The sequence below is a fragment of the Oncorhynchus keta genome, chromosome 34 (genome assembly GCF_023373465.1).
Source record: "Oncorhynchus keta strain PuntledgeMale-10-30-2019 chromosome 34, Oket_V2, whole genome shotgun sequence".
NCBI classification, from domain to species: domain Eukaryota; kingdom Metazoa; phylum Chordata; class Actinopteri; order Salmoniformes; family Salmonidae; genus Oncorhynchus; species Oncorhynchus keta.
In genome coordinates this window covers 15,631,689-15,650,997 of record NC_068454.1, presented here as the reverse complement: position 1 = coordinate 15,650,997, position 19,309 = coordinate 15,631,689, and the positions used below count along the sequence as shown (strand labels likewise).

General features: G+C 46.4%; 2 protein-coding genes across 2 annotated transcripts in view; both read left to right on the top strand.

Annotated features, from left to right (window-relative positions):
- LOC127914872 (interphotoreceptor matrix proteoglycan 2-like) overlaps positions 1-2,131 on the top strand; it is a 32,581-nt gene extending 30,450 nt beyond the window's left edge. The window contains exon 5 of the mRNA XM_052492612.1: positions 1,996-2,131. Within this exon, the coding sequence (XP_052348572.1) occupies positions 1,996-2,131 (136 nt within the window). The remainder of the gene's footprint in view (positions 1-1,995) is intronic.
- A 679-nt stretch (positions 2,132-2,810) lies between these two features.
- LOC118366608 (interphotoreceptor matrix proteoglycan 2) lies at positions 2,811-18,995 on the top strand. Its single transcript, XM_052492611.1, has 12 exons — positions 2,811-2,818; positions 2,947-3,200; positions 6,960-7,018; positions 9,106-9,966; positions 10,475-11,443; positions 11,678-11,932; positions 12,074-12,293; positions 13,778-13,988; positions 15,317-15,505; positions 16,246-16,447; positions 16,850-16,929; positions 17,901-18,995. The coding sequence occupies exons 1-12, from the start codon at positions 2,811-2,813 to the stop codon at positions 17,983-17,985; spliced, it is 3,393 nt and encodes a 1,130-aa protein (XP_052348571.1). The 3' UTR covers positions 17,986-18,995.
- The last annotated feature ends 314 nt before the right edge of the window (positions 18,996-19,309 follow it).

Below are 19,309 nucleotides of genomic sequence, written 5' to 3'. Positions count from 1 at the left end.
TCAATTTGCAGAACATTTGCGAATCAGTTGTGCAGCCAGAATGATTTGCCATTTATTTTGCCTCATCCCTCTCTATTTTTCAATTCCTCATCAATCCACAGGGATGTAACTGTTTTTCTTAATTTTCTTAATGTGTGCATGCTTATTAGTAACTGTGATAAGCAATTTCGTAAATGCGGCAAGTGTAGCGGTTGCTTCTCATTACACACCACAGACCAACACACATTCTTTACATCAACAACATAGGAATCCCTACAAAATGTATTCTATGAACTCTTATAAACTATATTAGGCCCAGCCTTTGGAACTTTGGTTTTCCTAGATATGGCTACTATATCGTGATCACTACATCTAATGGCTCTGGATACTGCTTTCAAAGCTCATTTCTGCAGCATTAATAAAGATGTGATCAATACACGTTGATGATTTCATTCCTGTGCTGTTTGTAACTACCCTGATAGGTTGACTGATAGCCTGAACCAGGTTGCAAGCACTAGTTAAATAAGCTTTATCTTAAGTGGGCAGCCTGATGAAAGCCAGTTAATATTTAAATGACCCAGAAAATATATTGATCTGTTGATGTCACATACATTATCAAGCATTTCACACGTTATCCAGATACTGACTGTTAGCACTTGGTGGTCTATAGCTGCTTCTCACCAGATGAACCTGTAGTCATATTATTTCAACAGTAATTAACATGATATCCTCTCTAAGTTTTTGTTTTTTTGTAAGCAGGAAGCAGAAAGATAGAGTTATGGATTGATTTGCCAAAAGGAGAGCGGGGCAGAGCCTTGTGTGTGGAATAAGTGTGGTCTAGAGTTGTCTAGAGGTGACATGCTGGTAAAAACGAGCTAAAAAGGATTTCAATTTCCCTGCTTTAAAATCACTGGCCACGAGAAACGCAATAGCAGTGTAAGGCTGAAGAAAGAGAGAGATTTTAATTGGCTGATACTCATTTTGTGCCGGAGGACTTATTTAAATGTGTGTGTGTATGTCTGAGGGTCATGTGAGATCCATGCTGGCTTTATCTGTAAGTGTGCGTAGGTTCGTGTGAAGTTGTGATGATACCCATAGACTTCCAGTCATTGGCTCGCCAAACTACCTCTAACTTCCTTCATACTGGACACAGAGACATAAACATGGTATCCATGAGTTCATCTGACTCTGCGGAAGTAGATAAAGGGCCTCATTGTTAAAATCTCAAAGTATCCCTTTAATGGTGTTAGGGTGGTCGCTGCTTCTTAACCCCAACCCAGGAGAGGAGCTCATCTATGGCGCTTTATGGCTGCTACCTAACCCCAACCCAGGAGAGGAGCTCATCTATAGCGCTTTATGGCTGCTACCTAACCCCAACCCAGGAGAGGAGCTCATCTATGGCACTTTATGGCTGCTACCTAACCCCAACCCAGGAGAGGAGCTCATCTATGGCGCTTTATGGCTGCTACCTAACCCCAACCCAGGAGAGGAGCTCATCTATGGCACTTTATGGCTGCTACCTAACCCCAACCCAGGAGAGGAGCTCATCTATGGCGCTTTATGGCTGCTACCTAACCCCAACCCAGGAGAGGATCTCATATATGGCGCTTTATGGCTGCTACCTAACCCCAACCCAGGAGAGGAGCTCATCTATGGCGCTTTATGGCTGCTACCTAACCCCAACCCAGGAGAGGAGCTCATCTCTGAGGTTTTATGCCCACTGCAATCAGCTTCCTGGCCTGTCACTGTCAACAGTTGGGACAGACAGGTATGGAGAGATACGCACACACGCACGAGTCATGCAGCAGTCCTCTGCTCATGCAATTACGTGGGACTTTACTAAGAAAAGCCTTGCTCTCTTCTGAGTGGTCATTCCAGATTCCCAGGTCAGCAGCGCTACAGTGTGGATCTGACTGGAGCTCCGCAGTAGGGCCAGCAGCAGAAGAGTATAAAAGAACATCAACTAGTTTCAAGTGTCATTAAACACTTGTGAAAGTGTTCGTACTGTTTTCCCAGTGTGAGCTGTCAGCAGGAAAACTGGGATCTGGGATGTGGTGGTGCAGTGGGCCGATTACAGGCACGTGCCTCATACTGGGCCAAGCCAAGCCTGCTGAGAGATCTAGGTCACAGGGAGAAGAGAAGGGCTCTCTGAAGCCATATGAAGTCTGATAGATGGCTTTTTCCACACAGTCAGGTTCCACATCAAGAGTCTGTTGTGGGGTGTTTGTCGTGTTTATGACCATATTGATCACTCGGGTGGCTGGGCTTGTTGGATGGAAGTCATGGAAGTTATAGATGATGCTTCAGACGGGTGTAAATCTATCACACTACCATCTATCATTTCAGAATAGTCCAAAAAAGTACTGTGTTTGGAACTCTACTCTTCCCAGGGTAACTGTTTTCCTGTTAGAGACTGATTCTAGCTAATCATATTATATACAGTAGATACATAAACTGATCAATAAAATTATGTATCAATTGATAGTGAAATTTGATGTGTTTTGTATGAGTGGATAGATGTTGATGGTGGAGGAATGGATGGATATACACTACCTTTCAAAAGGGTCACTTAAACATTTCCACATTTATCAGATCAATTAGCATTTTAAAATGATAAACTTGGATTAGCTGACACAACGTGCCATTGGAACACAGGAGTGTTGGTTGCTGATAATGGGCCTATGTACGCCTATGTAGATATTCCATTAGAAATCAGCCGTTTCCAGCTACAATAGTAATTTACAACATTAAGAATGTCTACACCGTATTTCCGATCAATTTGATGTTATTTTAATGGACACTAAATGTGCTTTTCTTTCAAAAACAAGGAAATGTCGAAGTGACCCCAAGGTTTTGAATGGTAGTGTATATCTACTAGATTGCTAGATTGATATATTGATAGATTGATTGACAGATCAACTGACAGATTAACTGACTGATGTATCTGTACATGTATTGCCTGTGCAGGTTGGATGGCGTAGTGGTGGTCTATGCGGTGACGGTGGAGGTGGAAGGGGAGGGGGTGAGCAGTGAGCAGTTGGACTACCTGACCCTGCAGTCCAACCTGGTGGAGAACTCCTACAGAGAGCTGAAGGAGAGGCCCACAGTGGTCTACAACATCACTGACTTCAGGAACAACATCACGGAGGCCCTGCAAAATGACAGCATCATCAGAGACACAACCCTGGCCCTGGACCCTGACTTACTGCATCTAGAGAGTGGTAAGACACACCGCACTACTCAACACTGCCATGCAATACACTGTCTATACACTACCATACACAGTAAAATGACTATACACAGTACTCTGGCACTGTAGCCAGACTAACTGTGAGTGGTAAAATATACATTATGAACCAGGTGGTTTGAGCCCTGAATCCTGATTCGCTGAATGTCATGATATATTTAAGTGAGAATGCCCAAGATGCTGGTGTTTGGAGGATATATTGGCATGGGTGTTGTTAGACCCGAGACAAAGCCAATATATATCCTCCAAACATCGGCTTCGAGGGCATTATCACTTTTAACGGGTTACCAACCTATTCAAATAATTATTTAAATATTTTCATTAAAAACATTATTTTGATGAATTTGTTCAAACTATTTCATCCTTCAAGGAGATATAGTCCCGACACAAATCTAGGGTTACTATCCAAACTGGCTGGTCGTTCATTCTATCGGTTCGGTTGTCAGAGACGTGACCCAGTCGTTAAGCCTTTTCTAAATCTATGGATGCGACACAGTCATTCTTTCTAAATGTTCCATTGCCATGATGGCTGGCAACATTCTTACCCCTTGCTTGTCAGCTGGCCAACTTTGGCAAACACAGTCACCTCAAACGAAGTGGTGTTGAAGGTCCAGTAGGAGGCACCCTTTCCTCTGGTCAGTAAAAATATCCCATTGCCCTCTGTAGGGTGCCGTCTTTGGAATGGGATGCGAAACGGGTGTCCTGACTCTCTGTGGTCAGTAAAAGATCCCATGGTACTTATAAGAGTAGTGGTGATAACACCAGTGTCCTGGCTAAATTCCCAATCTGGCCCTCATACCATCATGGTCACCTAATCACCCGCTTCCAATTGGCTCATTCATCACTCCTCCTCTCCCCTGTAACTATTCCACAGGTCTTTGCTGTAAATGAGAATGTGTTCTCAGTGAACTTACCTGGTAAAATAAGGGTAAAATAAAAACATGTAAAACAGTGGGGCCATAGTAACAGCAAAGTAGCTTTGCGTTTAAGATGTTTTCTAGTGATTTTTTGGGATTCATTCATAACAATGAGCTAATGACATGCGATTTCACCTGGCATAGAAAATCTTCTCTCTCGCCAGGCCACTGTTCAGCGAACACATTTTTTGTATTTTGGTATTTTATCAGGAGTGGAAAGACATACAGCACTACCAAACACTACTGTACAATACACTGTATATATACACTACCATACACAGCAAAACCACTATAATAAACTGTTGCGATAGCAGCATCTTCTCTTCCTGGGGTCCACACAGAACATGAAACATGACATAATACAGAACATCAATAGACAAGAACAGCTTAAGGACAGAACTACACAATCACTTCAAACTGAAGCTGTAATGACAGTAAACTATCTGCATTTCATTTTTTAAATATTTTATATATATATATATATATATATATATATATGCTGATACATTATTTTGACTGGCTGAGAAAAGCTGCCAGCCTGTCTGTCTGTCTCATCCTGACTCCTGACACGTTCATTACCATAGGACAGTCTAAGATTGAATTTCAATGTTGAAACAATGTTGCAAATGTCAGAGAGACAGACAGCAAGGTTATTACACATCTCTGCTGTTGAAAACCAAATGCTGGTCTAAAAGAAATACAAGATAATGTATAGATGCTTTTTTCAGTGTAGATCTAATAATAATATATGCCATTTAGCAGACGCTTTTATCCAAAGACTTAAGCGAGTCATGTGTGCATACATAATGGGTGGTGAATCGAACCCACTACCCTGGCGTTACAAGCGCCATGCTCTACCAACTGAGCTACAGAAGGACCACAGATCTAGTTTATGAATTGCCTGGCTGGGCTGACGAGACAGTGGATTGTGCAGTCAGAACAGAGTAAATAGGCATTTCAACGTCAGATTTAGCCTGAGCTAACTTGTGGAATAGACACCGCCTGGAATGCGGTTTTAATCAATCAGCATCCAGGATTAGACCCACTCGTTGTATAACAAACCGTATACCATGGGTATGACAAAAAATGACAATTTACTGGTCTAATTACATTGGCAACCAGTTTATAATAGCAATAAGTCACCTTATATGGCCAATATACCACAGCTAAGGGCTGTATACAGGCACTCTGTGTTGCGTCTTGCTTAAGAACAGCCCATAGCTGTAGTTTATTGGCCATATACCACGCCTCCTCGAGCCGTATTGCTTAAATATACAATACAATTACATGGGACCAAACACAATACAATAAAGCCAACATCACCAATTGGGTCACTGTATCTGATTGTAAGACACCTAGTTCCACCATAGCCAGCCCCATCTTCCCTTAGTTGTCCCACCTATCCTGTCAGTGGCTCTCTGGGGCCTGATTTCCTTCATTCTATTCAACAGCGCTTTGTCTTACCCAGTGTTTTGTGGTGACTTCTGTTCAGAAGTGGGTCCTTTTTGATGAACAAATAACAGACTCCTCATTTATTGGGACTATGATTTTACTCTGCAACAGTTCAATCTAGCTCATTAAACAGTTTTTGATAGAATTGAGACAACTGGATTTGAAAAATCAGAGCCCTTTACCTCTCTCTCTCGCTCTCCCTCTGCTTCATCTATTATTTTTGCTGGGTTCCAGTGCTTCAGTTACAAACACACTTACACACACTTACACACACACACACACACACACACACACACACACACACACACACACACACACACACACACACACACACACACACACACACACACACACACACACACACACACACACACACACACACACACACACACACACACACACACACACACACACACACACACACACACACACACACACACACACACACACACACACACACACACACACACACACACACACACACACTAGATTTAGCTAGCCAGTAAGTAGGTTAGCTCTAACTCCTGGCAGGGTTTTGTCCAGCGAATGGAACACGTTCTATGGTAATGATGATAATACCATCTCCCTGGTCTGTTGGAATACTCCCTGACAGTGTTGTAAAAGAGTTGCTGTCATTAGTTTACTGTGTTTCCCTGAAGATGGATGCAGTCTGACGGCCTGATTCATTATGTGCCGAGACATCTGATATGAGGGGTAAATAATGTCAGATGCCTGCCTGGCACAGTGTGTGGTGACTTACAGGCACTGCTTGGTTCCAAGCTGTCGCCACCAGGCTCCAGTCCCAGGCTCCAGGCCTGATGGTAAATGCAGTAATGGTCTTGGCCCATAGTGGCAGGTATAGGGGATAGATCTCTAGGGTGATTAGTAGTAGGTGATTAGTTTCCTCTTAGGTAAACACATAGTCGGCACCACCGCTGTCAGGACTGGGGAGAGGACAAATGGATTATACAGAAAAGATGGAGAGTGTTTAAACGTCATTCCTCTAGTACATTATTAGAGAAAGTTTGACTTATTATGCAGTTAAGTTTGGTTTCCAACTGCTATCTTTGTTGGGTGCATGGACTCAAGTGTGGGAAGGGAAAGGGGATACGTAGTCAGTTACACAACTGAATGTATTCAACTGAAATGTGTCTTCCGCATTTAACACAACCCCTCTCAATCAGTGGACATCAGGGGCGAGCAGTTGAACCAACAACCCTTCGGTTACTGACCCAACGCTCCTAACCACTAGGCTACCTCCCTCCACTATAGGGAAGAACCTGTTGTTGTTTTAATGATCAGGTTTGAATGAATAGGCCTCCCTATGACTCACAGTATTGACTCTGTCCTCTTTGACTCTACAGTGTCTAGTGTTCCTGAGTCCATCGAGTCCACGGCTGGAATTACCAAGGATGACTGCTTGGTAAGTCAGCCTTTGACCCTTAGCCTCCAGTTGGTCCAGAGGTTATTTCTGGGAAGCAGTGAGAGGCAGAATCCTATATGGCTGTGATGATGTATGCTGAACATTCAGCTATATAAATATCAAAAACAAATCCACAGAGGATTGCTTGTCAGCATGGAGTATATTAGAATGTTGTGGTGGAGGCAATGTCTTACTGTCTAGTGGTGAGACTGCTGCTAGGTGGTGTTAACCAGGACTCTCCTGTCTAGTTGTGAGACTGCTGCTAGGTGGTGTTAACCAGGACTCCCCTGTCTAGTGGTGAGACTGCTGCTAGGTGGTGTTAACCAGGACTCTCCTGTCGAGTGGTGAGACTGCTGCTAGGTGGTGTTAACCAGGACTCTCCTGTCTAGTTGTGAGACTGCTGCTAGGTGGTGTTAACCAGGACTCTCCTGTCTAGTGGTGAGACTGCTGCTAGGTGGTGTTAACCAGGACTCTCCTGTCTAGTGGTGAGACTGCTGCTAGGTGGTGTTAACCAGGACTCCCTGTCTAGTGGTGAGACTGCTGCTAGGTGGTGTTAACCAGGACTCTCCTGTCGAGTGGTGAGACTGCTGCTAGGTGGTGTTAACCAGGACTCTCCTGTCTAGTTGTGAGACTGCTGCTAGGTGGTGTTAACCAGGACTCTCCTGTCTAGTGGTGAGACTGCTGCTAGGTGGTGTTAACCAGGACTCTCCTGTCTAGTGGTGAGACTGCTGCTAGGTGGTGTTAACCAGGACTCTCCTGTCTAGTGGTGAGACTGCTGCTAGGTGGTGTTAACCAGGACTCTCCTGTCTAGTTGTGAGACTGCTGCTAGGTGGTGTTAACCAGGACTCTCCTGTCTAGTGGTGAGACTGCTGCTAGGTGGTGTTAACCAGGACTCTCCTGTCTAGTGGTGAGACTGCTGCTAGGTGGTGTTAACCAGGACTCTCCTGTCTAGTGGTGAGACTGTTGCTAGGTGGTGTTAACCAGGACACTCCTGTCTAGTGGTGAGACTGCTGCTAGGTGGTGTTAACCAGGACTCTCCTGTCTAGTGGTGAGACTGCTGATAGGTGGTGTTAACCAGGGATCTCCTGGATGTAAGGGATGAGGTGAAGGCTTTGAGGATTAGATTGGCTCTTGATATAATAATCCACTACTATTCTGGGGCTGCAGAGAGAGAGAGAGAGAGAGAGAGAGAGAGAGAGAGATCTTTGAGAGAGAGAGAGAGCTCTTGATATAATAAGAGACTAGAGAGAGAGAGAGAGAGAGAGAGAGAGAGAGAGAGAGAGAGAGAGAGAGAGAGAGAGAGAGAGAGAGAGAGAGAGAGAGAGAGAGAGAGAGAGAGAGAGAGAGAGAGAGAGAGAGAGAGAGAGAGAGAGAGAGAGAGAGAGAGAGAGAGAGAGAGAGAGAGAGAGAGAGAGAGAGAGAGAGAGAGAGAGAGAGAGAGAGAGAGAGAGAGAGAGAGAGAGAGAGAGAGAGAGAGAGAGGGGTTATCACTCAGTTTGTGAATGCAGGACCCTATGATCTTTGTGGATTCTGCCAGTAGACTAGCAGCTGTATTGTGATAAACAGAGCAGGAGCTCCAGTCTTGGTCTTGGAGTGTAACTGGGTCTGCTGGTTTACTTGCCTGCTAAGGTCCTACATGATTAATTGGAGTAATTACATGGACTGGTAGAGGTTGGCAAACTACCAGTCAGTAACTGGCATTTACAGCCAACTACACATAACAGAAGCACGAGGCATCGAGCTGCCCAGAAACAGACTACAATATCTTAGACTTTAGAGTTCTCTTTATCAGACAGAAGCTGCCTTTTCCAATTCAAGTTTTATCAGGTAGTGTTATGCCTTGGAGTAGCTGTCACACCATGTAGGTAGATTAAACTTAATAACAATATGCAAAGGATGTGTATGTAAGTAATTCATTTTTGTCAGTCATTAAGGCATGGAAACCGATAATTCACCATTTTGATTATAATAGTATGGAGTTCAGGGTTGGGGTCAATTCCATGTCCTGAATTGACTGAAATGGAATGGAACTCCAGCCTAATTGTGTGACAGTTTAGGTTATAATGTGTTTCTCCTCTAATGTCCAGGAGGAAATCTTGGCTACTGAGATGACCCCAGATGCCTCTGAGGTTAAAGCTGAGGATGTGGCGACAGGGGAGAATGATGTCATCGTTCTGGAGGAGAGCGTGACCCTCCCCCCTGAGCCAGAGGTGACCATCGATGACAAGGGGATGGAGGAGGAGGGTCTGCTGTTGGGGAACACTGTGGCTATAGAGAGCCCTCCCCTGGAGCTCCTCCCTGCAGACCCTATCTCCCCCGAGCAGCCAAAGGGCACTATGCTCCCCAAGCCTCCTCTGGAGATAGAGGCCTCTGGGTCAGGTGTTGACAGACTTGAGGACCTGCCCTTCCAGCCCGAGGAAGAAGAAGAGCCAGCCTCAGCTGCAGAAGAGGAACATACCATAGAAGAAGAGGTAGTTTTGGAAGAGGTGATCATAGAGGAAGAGATCTTAACAGAGGAAGCACTGGAGGTCCCTGAGGAAGAAGAGGTAGAGGAGGAAGCAGTGGAGGTCCCTGAGGAAGAGGAGGTAAAGGAGGAAGCAGTGGAGGTCCCTGAGGAAGAGGAGGTAAAGGAGGAAGCAGTGGAGGTCCCTGAGGAAGAGGAGGTAAAGGAGGAAGCAGTGGAGGTCCCTGAGGAAGAGGAGGTAGAGGAGGAAGTAGTGGAGGTCCCTGAGGAAGAGGAGGTAAAGGAGGAAGCAGTGGAGGTCCCTGAGGAAGAGGAGGTAAAGGAGGAAGCAGTGGAGGTCCCTGAGGAAGAGGAGGTAGAGGAGGAAGCAGTGGAGGTCCCTGAGGAAGAGGAGGTAGAGGAGGAAGCAGTGGAGGTCCCTGAGGAAGAGGAGGTAAAGGAGGAAGCAGTGGAGGTCCCTGAGGAAGAGGAGGAAGCAGTGGAGGTCCCTGAGGAAGAGGAGGTAGAGGAGGAAGCAGTGGAGGTCCCTGAGGAAGAGGAGGTAAAGGAGGAAGCAGTGGAGGTCCCTGAGGAAGAGGAGGTAGAGGAGGAAGCAGTGGAGGTCCCTGAGGAAGAAGAGGTAGAGGAGGAAGCAGTGGAGGTCCCTGAGGAAGAGGAGGTAAGAGGAGGAAGCAGTGGAGGTCCCTGAGGAAGAGGAGGTAAGAGGAGGAAGCAGTGGAGGTCCCTGAGGAAGAGGAGGTAGAGGAGTAGAGGAGGAAGCAGTGGAGGTAGAGGAGAAGAAGAGGTAGAGGAGGAAGCAGTGGAGGTCCCTGAGGAAGAGGAGGAGGTCCCTGAGGTAGAGGAGGTAGAAGAGGAAGCAGTGGAGGTCCCTGAGGAAGAGGTGGTAGAGGAGGAAGTAGTGGAGGTCCCTGAGGAAGAGGAGGAATCAGTGGAGGTCCCTGAGGAAGAGGAGGTAGAGGAGGAAGCAGTGGAGGTCCCTGAGGAAAGTGGAGGTCCCTGAGGAAGAGGTGGTAGAAGAGGAAGCAGTGGAGGTCCCTGAGGAAGAGGTGGTAGAGGAGGAAGTAGTGGAGGTCCCTGAGGAAGAGGAGGAATCAGTGGAGGTCCCTGAGGAAGAGGAGGTAGAAGAGGAAGCAGTGGAGGTCCCTGAGGAAGAGGTGGTAGAGGAGGAAGTAGTGGAGGTCCCTGAGGTAGAGGAGGAAGCAGTGGAGGTCCCTGAGGAAGAGGAGGAAGCAGTGGAGGTCTCTGAGGAAGAGGTGGTAGAGGAGGAAGCAGTGGAGGTCCCTGAGGAAGAGGAGGTAGAGGAGGAAGTAGTGGAGGTCTCTGATACTGCAGAGGTTCTAGAAGAAGAAGCTGAACCCTCAGAAAACCTTGAGTACTACATCCTAGAGACAGAGACCATAGAAGAGTTGGAGGAAGTGAAACCTGCCTTTGTCCCTGTGGAAACGATGGAAGATCCCGAGCCAGCTGAGAGCCTTAATGTCCCCGAGAATGCCATGGAGACTGTACCCCCAGATGAGCCTGAAGAAGAGGCTAACGAGGTGTTGGGTCATCCAGAAATATCAGGATATGGAGAGGAAGTTAAGAGCTTAGAGGACGGACCAATCATCGAGGAGTCAGTAACTGGAGAGGATGCCTTGGAGGTGGAGGAAGAGGTGGCAAAAGAAGAAGTGGTGATGGAACTTCTGGACATGACTGAGACCTCGGTGGAGGACCTGGTAGAAGATGAGATTATGTTGGTTGACGAGGCTGTTCCAGAGGTCGCTTACCCTACCACTCTTTCTGCAGTGAAGGAGTCGCCCTTCAACCAAGTCTCTGATGCCATAGTAGAAGAAGAGGAAATAGAGGCCACGAGCCTAGACACAGCCCCAGAACCGGAGGCAGAAGCAAAGGACCAGGGGGTCACCCCAGCTCTCACACCTGCCAAGTATTACCCTGGCCCAGACATTTCCATCACTCTGGAGGTAATAAAAGATGATGGAGAGATGATGGTTGTAATGGATATTAGTCAGGATCCTGAGTTTTTCCTGTTTGAGTGACCATGTAACCTGACTAGGAAAAACTCCTCTTGTTATAGTACTTTACTTAGTCTATTCATCTGTTAGCGCAGACATTTCCTTGTTGTATCATAAAAGCTACCAAATGTTGTTCCACATTGACCAATTGCACCATGAATTGTTTCATGTCTGTTAAACCAGCTGCAGACGATCGACCCTGTGACAGACTATGACCTGGTCCCCTTCGGTGGCACCAACCAAACAGAGGAGGGAAGCAGCGGGTACCCCTCTGGAGGGGTACATGGTGTGGACCACAGCGTTGCCATGCCAATCAACCCTGGGCGGGCGCTGATGGTGTTCTTCAGTCTGAGGGTAACCAACATGAAGTTCTCAGATGACCTCTTCAATAAGAGCTCCCCGGAATACAAGGCCCTGGAACAAAGGTTCATAGAGCTGGTGAGCTATTCATTTTAAGCCTTTATTCCCCCTTTCAATTAGAAATAGATGTTTTACTTGATGTGTGATACTATATGTAGAGGGTGCGCTCTCTCTGTATCTCTCTCTCTCCATCCCTCCGTCCCTCCTTGCCCCCTCTAGCTGCTCCCCTACCTCCAGTCCAACCTTAGTAACTTCCAGAACCTGGAGATCCTGAACTTCCGGAACGGGAGTATTGTGGTCAACAGCCGGATGAAGTTCGGGAAGCCGGTGCCACGCGGCGTCAACAATGTAGTCTACCTGATCCTGGAAGACTTCGCTAACACAGCCTACAAGACCATGAACCTGGCCATCGACAAGTACTCACTGGACGTAGAGTCAGGTAAGCTTGACAACTACCACATATTTCACCAGAGACACAACGGAGGGTTCCTAATTATTCCTAGGCACTCCTCCTTTTGGTTTTGGGGAGTTCAAATGCATTAAAATGTGCATATCCACATGGATTGTCAGTTAAAAGCATGGCACATGGATTGTCAGTTAAAAGCATGGCACATGGATTGTCAGTTAAAAGCATGGCACATGGATTGTCAGTTAAAAGCATGGCACATGGATTGTCAGTTAAAAGCATGGCACATGGATTGTCAGTTAAAAGCATGGCACATGGTTTCTCAGTTATAAGCATGGTACATGGTTTCTCAGTTATAAGCATGGTACATGGTTTCTCAGTTATAAGCATGGTACATGGTTTCTCAGTTATAAGCATGGTACATGGTTTCTCAGTTATAAGCATGGTACATGGTTTCTCAGTTATAAGCATGGTACATGGTTTCTCAGTTATAAGCATGGTACATGGATCAATTTTGGCATGAAAGCTCTCTCCAGGAAGGTTCTAATCTCGACTGAAGACAAAGAGAATGAGTCACTTTTCAAAATCAGAGACTGCGGGTATCTTTGTGTGTGTGTGTGTGTGTGTGTGTGTGTGTGTGTGTGTGTGTGTGTGTGTGTGTGTGTGTGTGTGTGTGTGTGTGTGTGTGTGTGTGTGTGTGTGTGTGTGTGTGTGTGTGTGTGTGTAAGCTAGATGTTAAATGTCTCGGGCATTCTCAGGCTTTCCTTCAATTACTCAATGTCTTGGTCACACTGATTGTGTAACTACAGCAAGATAACCCATATCCCACTGTGGAATAGCAAACTGTGAGAAGACATCCACTTCCTCTTCCCTCCCGTTGGACATTTAGTATTTTCATTGGTGATACTTGTTATTAGCATCATGAGGTGAAGTTATGTTAAGTTATACAGTATATTACGTTAAGTTTATGAAGGTATTGAACATATGACGCATGCATCAATATACCATCCTGTAATACATTTCTATGTGTGGAATCTTTTCCTCTTTCTCCTAGAGGCTCAGAGACTAGCGGGACTGTTTGACTGTATGTGACAGTGACGGTGTGTTTGTTTGTGGTTGTGACAGTATGGGATCATATGAGGCCTTAGATAATATCAGACTGATGACTGTTTTTGTCTCATCATGACAGATGAGCCGTCATAATCTGTCTGAGCCAATCACAACAAAAATAGCTAAATCTTATTAGGATTATATCCCAACATGACATTTCTAGGATTATATAATGTTCTTATAATAACCTTTTACCTCTACTAATGGCTATATCCCCCCGTTCTAATGCAAGGAGAAACTATGCAGTATATACTGTATTCTATGACTCAGGACTAAACTTCAAATAAATATCCAGAGCAATTCAAAATAATGTATTTGAATTGGAACTGGTGAACTGGATTTATCCAATGTGCACTTACCAGGAGTTGACTGTATCTACCCTAACACTTCCTGTGTGTTGTTGCCAGGTGACCAGGCGAACCAGTGTAAGTTCCAGGCGTGTAATGAGTTTGCACAGTGTTCTGTGAACCGCTGGTCTGGCGAGGCGGAGTGTGTGTGTAACGCTGGGTACTTCAGTGTGGACGGACTGCCCTGTCAGAGCATCTGTGACCTACAGACAGACTTCTGTATGAATGACGGGAAGTGTGACATCATACCTGGACAGGGGGCCATCTGCAGGTAGGTGTGTGTGTGTGTGTGGGGGGGGGGACTGATCCCACTCTTTATTCAATTACAATACATTTCCATATTGTAAAGCAGACTCTGACATACTGACATAATGAACACGCTCACATTCATGTACACACACAGTGTGCATAAACATATTTGTGTGCCAACATGAGTGTGAATCCTCTGTTTCACACCCGCCATCACAAGTTCACACACCCTCGATGGAACGTTTAATTTCCAGTTCACACACCCTCGATGGAACGTTTAATTTCCAGTTCACACACCCTCTATGGAACGTTTAATTTCCAGTTCACACACCCTCTATGGAACGTTTAATTTCCAGTTCACACACCCTCTATGGAACGTTTAATTTCCAGTTCACACACCCTCGATGGAACGTTTAATTTCCAGTTCACACACCCTCTATGGAACGTTTCATTTCCAGTTCACACACCCTCTATGGAACGTTTCATTTCCAGTTCACACACCCTCTATGGAACGTTTCATTTCCAGTTCACACACCCTCTATGGAACGTTTAATTTCCAGTTCACACACCCTCTATGGAACGTTTCATTTCCAGTTCACACACCCTCTATGGAACGTTTAATTTCCAGTTCACACACCCTCTATGGAACGTTTAATTTCCAGTTCACACACCCTTTGGAACGTTTCATTTCCAGTTCACACACCCTCTATGGAACGTTTAATTTCCAGTTCACACACCCTCTATGGAACGTTTAATTTCCAGTTCACACACCCTCTATGGAACGTTTCATTTCCAGTTCACACACCCTCTATGGAACGTTTAATTTCCAGTTCACACACCCTCTATGGAACGTTTCATTTCCAGTTCACACACCCTCTATGGAACGTTTCATTTCCAGTTCACACACCCTCTATGGAACGTTTAATTTCCAGTTCACACACCCTCTATGGAACGTTTCATTTCCAGTTCACACACCCTCTATGGAACGTTTAATTTCCAGTTCACACACCCTCTATGGAACGTTTCATTTCCAGTTCACACACCCTCTATGGAACGTTTCATTTCCAGTTCACACACCCTCTATGGAACGTTTCATTTCCAGTTCACACACCCTCTATGGAACGTTTCATTTCCAGTTCACACACCCTCTATGGAACGTTTCATTTCCAGTTCACACACCCTCTATGGAACGTTTCAATTCCAGTTCCTGTGTGTGTGTGTGTTTATATATGTGTTATTGAGTTGCTCTAACAGATCATTCTTACTATTCTAGCTGTCATTTAGTTGAGTACCGGTAGTGTTCTAGCTGTGTGTGTGAGTGCCACTGATTGTTGTTCTTTATGGTTCTAGATGTCGTGTAGGGGAGAACTGGTGGTACCGTGGAGAACACTGTGAGGAGTATGTGTCAGAACCTCTGGTGGTCGGCATAGCGATTGCCTCCGTAGCCGGTTTCCTATTGGTGGCTTCCGGTGTGATCTTCTTCCTGGCAAGGACACTACGGGATCAGTACGATAAGGATGAGACAGAAGACCCCTTACGGTGAGAGTCAACACACACCACTCCTTTGTCATTGCCTCTCAGAGGCATGGTACAGTCCGAGTTTTGTATGTGTACAGTATGTGTGTGTGGAGGTCCTGTGTGACTCAGTCGGTAAAGCTTGGTGCTTGCAATGCCAGGGTTGTGGTTTCAATTCCCACGGGGGACCAGTACAAAATTGTATGCACTCACTATTGTAAGTTGCTCTGGGTAATGACAAATGACAAAAATTATGAAATAGATCATGTTTGTGTGTTAGTAGCTGAACAAAGTGTAGGTGTCTCTAATCCTGTCAGGAACACTCCTGGCCTCTACGTTATACTACAGTACAATACAGCTGCTTTAGGGGTGTCATGTTAGTTGTAAGTACCACCACAAACTGAACCTGTCTGAACATTCACTGTAAGAAGGACATCGAATATTCAAGCCTGGGTCAGACATGACCTCTCTCTCTCTCTCTCTCTCTCTCTCTCTCTCTTTCTCTCACTCTGTCGCTCTCTGTCTCTCTCTCTCTCTCGCTCTGTCGCTCTCTGTCTCCCTCTCTTTCTTTCTGCTCCTCTCTCTCTCTCTGTCCCTCTCTCTCTCTCCCTCTCCCTCTCCCTCTCCACCTCTCTCTTAATGTTACTCTCCTCTCTCTCTCTCTCTCTCTCTCTCTCTCTCTCTCTCTCTCTCTCTCTCTCTCCCTCTCTCTCTCTGTCTCTCTCTCTCTCTGTCTCTCTCTCTGTCGCTGTCTGTCCCCCCAGGCGAAGGGAGAGTATCCCGTCTCTAGAGAGGGCCACTAAGTACAACCCCATGTATGAGAGTGAGGCTACGACGGGCTATAGCCACTACTACCGCCGCTACCCAGAAGCCCCGGTCTACAGCAGCGCCAGCGCCGAGGCCTCCACAGACTTCAGCAGCGAGGAAATACGCCACATCTACGAGAACAGCGAACTGACCAAGGAGGTAGGTTTGTGTGTGTGTGTGTGTGTGTGTGTGTGCGTGTGCGTGTGCGTGTGCGTGTGCGTGTGTGTGTGTGCGCGTGCGCGTGCGCGTGCGCGTGCGCGCGCGTGTGCGTGCGCGTGTGGTGTGTGCGCGCGTGCGCGTCGCGTGTGTGGGCGTGTGCGTGTGCGTGCGCGTGCGTGTGCGTGTGTGTGTGTGCGTGCGTGCGTGCGTGCGTGCGCTGGTGGGGTGGAGGGACGGTGATAGCCAATGTGTGGGATCCCTTCTCATACTTATTTTATACGTATCGTTGCCTTTCTTAATCTAATCTGTACTCTCTGGACATAGACCTACCGATTGGACACAACGTCTGTCTGTCATGTAACATTTCTCACCCTGTTAACCACACCCACCCTTCTTCCACAGGAAATCCAGGACAGGATACGCATCATCGAGCTCTACGCGAAGGACCGGCAGTTTGCAGACTTTGTGCGGCAGCATCAAACGTGAGTGTGGCTCAATTCATTCTGTCAGCTTTAACTTGATATCTGAGAGTGTAAATCAGACTTTAATCAGAATGACGTTGGCTGGGAAGACAATACCAATCCCAGAAACATCTAACAAGCTACAGTATGTCTGTGTCAGAGAGACAGGCCACGTTAGTGGAGACAGACGGTCACTCTGGTCTCACTTTGACTGGCAGCGTATGTCTGTGTCAGAGAGACAGGCCACGTTAGAGGAGACAGACGGTCACTCTGGTCTCACTTTGACTGGCAGCGTATGTCTGTGTCAGAGAGACAGGCCACGTTAGAGGAGACAGACGGTCACTCTGGTCTCACTTTGACTGGCAGCGTATGTCTGTGTCAGAGAGACAGGCCACGTTAGAGGAGACAGACGGTCACTCTGGTCTCACTTTGACTGGCAGCGTATGTCTGTGTCAGAGAGACAGGCCACGTTAGAGGAGACAGACGGTCACTCTGGTCTCACTTTGACTGACAGCGTATGTCTGTCCCAGAGAGACAGGCCACGTTAGTGGAGACAGACAGTCACTCTGGTCTCACTTTGACTGGCAGCGTATGTCTGTGTCAGAGAGACAGGCCACGTTAGAGGAGACAGACGGTCACTCTGGTCTCACTTTGACTGACAGCGTATGTCTGTCCCAGAGAGACAGGCCACGTTAGTGGAGACAGACAGTCACTCTGGTCTCACTTTGACTGGCAGCGTATGTCTGTGTTAGAGAAAAGAAGTGTGTGAGTGTGTTGGGTTGCATTGCTTGGTGATTTTGCAGTCGTATTAGTGTGATCATGTATGACTGCGTGTATATGTGTGTGTGTGCACGAATGTGTGTCACTGTGTGCGTGTGTGTCTAGTCTGTATGTGAGGTACTGTATTTAGTTAGTGCCAAGTATCTGCTGCTCAGTATCCACACTGCCCAGTCTAATCAGTGTGTGTGTGTTTGTGTGTGTGTCTTCCACAGTGCCCTGGATACACGCAGAGAGAGTGCTCTTGATACACGCAGAGAGAGTGCTCTTGATACACACAGAGAGAGCGTGTCCACGTAGACCTGTACAGGACTCTCAGCTGTATGCTGTGAAAAACGGGGTGCCCTATTCTCTTGTTCCACCCTTCTTCCTCTTTTCTCAGTGTCTTCTCTCGATTGGGTGAGCTCTGCTGGAATGGGTGTGGTGGCTGGGGGCAGATCCGCTGCTCATTGGATGTCTTCCTTTTGGGGGAAGACCCGCCTCCCTCCATTTGGAATCATATTTGTTACCTGAAATTATGACATACGAAATGCAATGCTGTCTAGGATACCTGTTCTTCAGGTAGCAGATAAGACATGATAAAGAGTCTTTCCTCTTGCATTTAACGTCATATCTCAGCTCGTAGTGGTTGAGGAAAGTGTGAATGTTGGATGTGTACTTTAACGTGTCATTGTCACTCTATCTGCTGTTGTACATATTATGTATGAACTAGAGCCAGTTCTCAAAGGAATGGTTTATATCAGGGGTGCATAGCTCAGGCCTTCAGGTAACTCAGGTCCTCTGCAGGGACTAAAACCAGCCGACATTGTTGCCCTCTGGACCAGAGGTGTGTGCCCTTGTTCTATACCCAGCTGTAGGTTGTGGGAGATTGAGAGCAGCTGACTGGCCAGTGTCTGTGCTGTCATTGGTGCTATGGGGCCTGTCTCTGTTGTCTGGGTTTCTGGCCAGTAGTAAGCCTCGGTAGTGTTCTCCTGAAGTTGGGCAGAAACTTGCTGGATGCACTTTGTTGGCAAATCTCAAGTCTCAGCCCTGTATGGCACTGGTGAGAAGTAATGCACTTTCTTTCAGGAAAAGTGGAAAATGTGGGGTACATCTTCCATTTGAATTCTGCTGCAATAAATTCCCTTCTTTCTCTCCCTTTCTCTCTCACTCTACATCAGGAATCAGTTTGTTTTCGGTAGAAATAAAATGTTATGAGAGGGAGGGAGATGGCGAGCGCGATTAGAGAGAGACAGGGAGAGAGAGACCGGGAGAGAGAGGGGAGAGATCGAGAGTAAAGAGAGGGGAGAGGAGAGAGAGAGAGGGGAAGAGAGGGGAGAGGTGAGAGAGAGAGGGAAAAGAGGGGAGAGGAGAGAGAGAGAGGGGAGAAGAGGGGAGAGAGGGGAGAGGAGAGAGAGAGAGGGGAAAAGAGGGGAGAGAGGGGAGAGGTGAGAGAGAGAGGGAAAAGAGGGGAGAGGGAGCACAGAGAGAGAAATATTTTGCCCGAGGACCAAAATATAAAAGAAAACACATTTAGAATGGAAACAATCTTCAAGGGAAAAGAAAGCAAACCAAAGATTTGATCAGGCTGTCTGTTTTCAGATATAATGCCATAGAAAACATTCAAAAAAGAGCATTACATGTA

Bases quoted from the DNA above. Each gene is read 5' to 3' on its own strand.
- LOC118366608 (XM_052492611.1), top strand. The intron at 9,967-10,474 runs GTCCCTGAGGAA...AGGAAAGTGGAG, and splicing joins AAGAGGAGGAAGCAGTGGAG to GTCCCTGAGGAAGAGGTGGT. The intron at 11,933-12,073 runs GTGAGCTATTCA...TGCCCCCTCTAG, and splicing joins AACAAAGGTTCATAGAGCTG to CTGCTCCCCTACCTCCAGTC.